This window comes from Triticum urartu, chromosome 5 (genome assembly GCF_003073215.2).
Source record: "Triticum urartu cultivar G1812 chromosome 5, Tu2.1, whole genome shotgun sequence".
In the NCBI taxonomy this organism is placed as follows: Eukaryota; Viridiplantae; Streptophyta; class Magnoliopsida; order Poales; family Poaceae; genus Triticum; species Triticum urartu.
This window is the reverse complement of record NC_053026.1, coordinates 593593010-593596323: the sequence shown is the minus strand read 5'-3', so window position 1 is coordinate 593596323 and position 3314 is coordinate 593593010. Positions and strand designations below refer to the sequence as shown.

Here is a 3314-nt window from a genome sequence, read left to right as displayed (position 1 = left end):
TTATCGATCGTATCCGTTGGTATTGCAACAAGACCCACACACCTTCATTGCACCAGGACTTTTGTTGCAAAGCATCTTCGGCTCGCGGGTGTGCCCGTTGTCATTGCAGCAAGACCCATGTTGAGAACCCTCATTGCAATATGGCCCTTATTGCAAAAACAACTCCGACTCGTGGGCGTGCGAGTCGCCATGCAACCCAGCAATGTGCCTTGCAGCACTGGCGCGTGTCGCGGTGACTCACATGCAATAGCGGCTGTCCGAAGTAGCTCACCAGCGGGAGCTCCGCGCGGCCGCGGTGGCTCGCTAGCAACTTTGAATGGCAACCGTTGAAGCGCTAGCGCTACTCAGGCCTAGACTGAGAGACGCGACTGTGCGCACATAGAGCTTCATGCGCAAGGAGGCAGGAGGGACAACACCACCGCTGGGAGCCTACACGACTATGGATGGTGAAGCGGTGCTGATCTTCAAGGGAAAAGTGAGTGTGTGCGGCATAAGGGATTGGAAATGGGAGGCGCGGGTGTGGACGTGAAGAACGAGGTGAACCCATAGGGACACGCGTCTGACGCACAAGGAGGCGGACATGCAATGAAAAACTAGTCAGGTTGATAATATTATATTTTAAAAAATTGCCCAATTCAGCACACTGTTTATTTTGTCATGTTGTGAATAAATTTGATGACAAAATTTAAAACCCTTGCAAACCTTATGATTTTTGTTTGAAAAACCTCGCAACTTCTGCAACCCACCAAAAGTCGTGGCAGCAGTAGTAGGAGTGGATGATATCTTTGGGGTTTCCCACCCCGCCCGGCTACCCCGCGCTCCGCAGCGCAGCGCCTCCCCCCGTTCCCATTCTCCCCCCAACTTCCCAGCCGCCTCTCCCCAAAAAATCCACCCCAGCGCCCAACCTCTCTCGCCTCCGCCGCCACCGCCCGCCTCCATTCTTGCCGCCGCTCCGCCCTCCGCCGAGCCCCTCCTCACCTCCGCCGACGCCCCTTCTCGCCGTCGCGCCTCATCGACCGTCGAGATCTGCCGCGCCACTTCCTGCGTCCGCCTGCCGTACACCGTCGAGCGCCACCACGCCGTCCGTCGTCCAGCGCCGCGCCGCCCCATCTCCCGCGCCAGCCTCCTCGCCGCCTGCGTCGGGAACTTCCTCCTCGTCCTCGCCGCCGGAAACCTTATCTGCTACCGCAACCGCCGCCAGGAGCTCCAACCTGCACGCCGCCTCCCCGCCGAACTTCATCAACCCTCTGCTACCGAAGCCGCCAGGAGCCCGGCTCCTGTGCTCCACCGCCGTCTCCAGCAGGCAGCGAGAAGGTGAACCGCCAGAAGCCCACCTCTTTCCCCTCTCCCTCTCTGCCTTCCCTGAGCCCCTTCTCTGTTCTTCACGAGGCCATGTCCGATCTGATGCATCTGTTGGGCTGGATCTGATGGATATGCCCAACAATCCTTGAAGCACTTGCTACTTTGCAACGGAAGATTTAGCGGTTTATCCGAAGTCGTTGGATCTACAGCTTGCCTGTCTCCTCTGCTGCTAACTCTGTTTGGCAAAGTTCATCCCGATCTGCAGTTTATTAGGGTTTATTTACATGCTGACGGCTTCGCCGTTTTTCAGGATATAGATGGACCAGGAGGTCAAGGAGTCAAAGCCCTCCGGCGAGCCAAACCTGTTCCTGCAATGGGGCAGCCGGAAGCGGCTTCGCTGCGTCAAGTCCCGGGAGGACGGCTCGCCGTCGCCGGCCCGGTCGGATGCGCTCAGGCGCACCATACCCCGGGTGAATCGGCCCCTTCTGGGAGGCGATGTCGCACAGTTTCGTTCACCACGCCGCCCGAGCACTCTTCACCGGAGGTAATTTCAGTATTGCATCCGTAGACCCCTTTCCCTTTGACCCTTGCCGTGCAAAATGTCAAGAAATGTCTGACCCTGGTATTTGCTTGCTAGCAGAAAATCCGAGGCACAGGCGAGTGAGGCCAGGCAGTCCATATCCCTCTCACCAGAGAAGGACCGGTACTACTCCACCAGGGGTTCCCCATTTCCCTTTGAGGGGAATGGGTTTGATTTCAGCGGCGGGGTGGAAGAGAAGGGCACCGCTGCTCTGCCGAGGTTCTTCATCTCATTGTCGAACAAGGAGAAAGAGGAGGACTTCTTGGCAATGAAGGGCTGCAAGCTCCCACAGAGGCCGAAGAAGAGGCCCAAGCTGATGCAGAAATGCTTGCTTGTAATGTTCTTTTTCATCTCAGAAACTAAACTGTCAAGTTCTTTTCTGTCAAAGACATGTTCATGCTCATTCTTAACCCTAATGTTTTGTTGGTCGTTGTTGTGTATGGCCATAGACGGTGTGCCCAGGAGCTTGGCTGTCAGATCTCTCGCATGAGAGGTATGAAGTTCGAGAGAAGAAGAGCTCCAAAAAGGTACCCCAAATCTTTGATTCATTTCCCTATGGTTGCAAGTAGCATACACTGGAGCTGTTAGTTCAATCTACGTTTATCCATGTGTTACTGATATCTCGCAAATTCAATCAGCAGAGGGCGAGGGGACTGAAGGCGCTGTGCATGGAGAGCGATTCGGAGTAGAGGCAGAAGCAGGATGGATTCATTTTTTGACATCTGCTCGAGGCAGAGAAGCCGCACCTAGGTAGCAATGGCGGTTCTTCTAACTAGGCAATGCTCAGCAAGCAGCTAATTTAGTGCCCGTTCCCCTTCTCCTTATTCATCGTCCCCTGTTTAATCTCCATGATCCTTTCGTCTAATTGTCTGTCGGAAACTCTGAAGAGATTGTTGGTCTGGAACCATGAAGCAAAATAGTGGTAGTAGTATATTAGATCATCATCTCTAATCCTCTGTGGAAAATGTTATGGATGTGGAATCGCCACAGTCGTTGTGGATGAGTTGGGACCGCAATGGGCAATGGCACGCCATCTACTACTCCCTCCGTTCCTAAATACACCTGTTCTAAAATAGATGACTCAACTTTGTACTGACTTTATACTAAAGTTAGTATAAAGTTTGAGTCATCTATTTTGGAATGGAGGGAGTATCGGTCTTTTTAGAGATTTCACTACAAACTACATACAGATGTATATAGATATATTCTAGAGTGTAGATTTACTTATTTTGCTCCGTATGTAGTTCATGGTAAAATTTCTAAAAAGAATTATATTTAGGAACAGAGGGAGTAGTATTTATGACCCCATGTCTTGGGCGTGATCCTGAATATCTGGCGCCCTGCTCCGTCGGCGAGGAGCATCGTTTCCATCGTAGCGTACTACTGGTGGTTGGCCTTTGACTCTGTTGCTTGTTAGCTCCGTCGGCCAGTG

General features: G+C 52.8%; 1 protein-coding gene across 2 annotated transcripts; it reads left to right on the top strand.

The window, feature by feature from the left end:
• Positions 1-826: 826 nt before the first annotated feature.
• Positions 827-2818, top strand: LOC125511056. 2 transcript variants are annotated; one of them, XM_048676336.1, is made up of 5 exons: positions 827-1314; positions 1613-1846; positions 1943-2216; positions 2332-2409; positions 2521-2818. In XM_048676336.1, exons 2-5 carry the CDS (start codon positions 1620-1622, stop codon positions 2569-2571), a joined length of 630 nt encoding a protein of 209 aa, XP_048532293.1. In that variant the 5' UTR covers positions 827-1314; positions 1613-1619; the 3' UTR covers positions 2572-2818. The 2 variants fall into 2 exon arrangements, with proteins under 2 accessions (XP_048532293.1, XP_048532294.1); XM_048676337.1 differs by having other exon boundaries at positions 828-1314; positions 2524-2818.
• The last annotated feature ends 496 nt before the right edge of the window (positions 2819-3314 follow it).

What these genes read in the sequence shown, in the direction of transcription:
- LOC125511056 (XM_048676336.1), top strand. Translation starts at nt 1,620, where the DNA reads ATGGACCAGGAGGTCAAGGAGTCAAAGCCCTCCGGCGAGCCAAACCTG. An exon ending in TGATGCAGAAATGCTTGCTT is followed by an intron (nt 2,217 to 2,331) that starts GTAATGTTCTTT and finishes GTATGGCCATAG; the next exon opens with ACGGTGTGCCCAGGAGCTTG. An exon ending in AGAAGAAGAGCTCCAAAAAG is followed by an intron (nt 2,410 to 2,520) that starts GTACCCCAAATC and finishes AAATTCAATCAG; the next exon opens with CAGAGGGCGAGGGGACTGAA.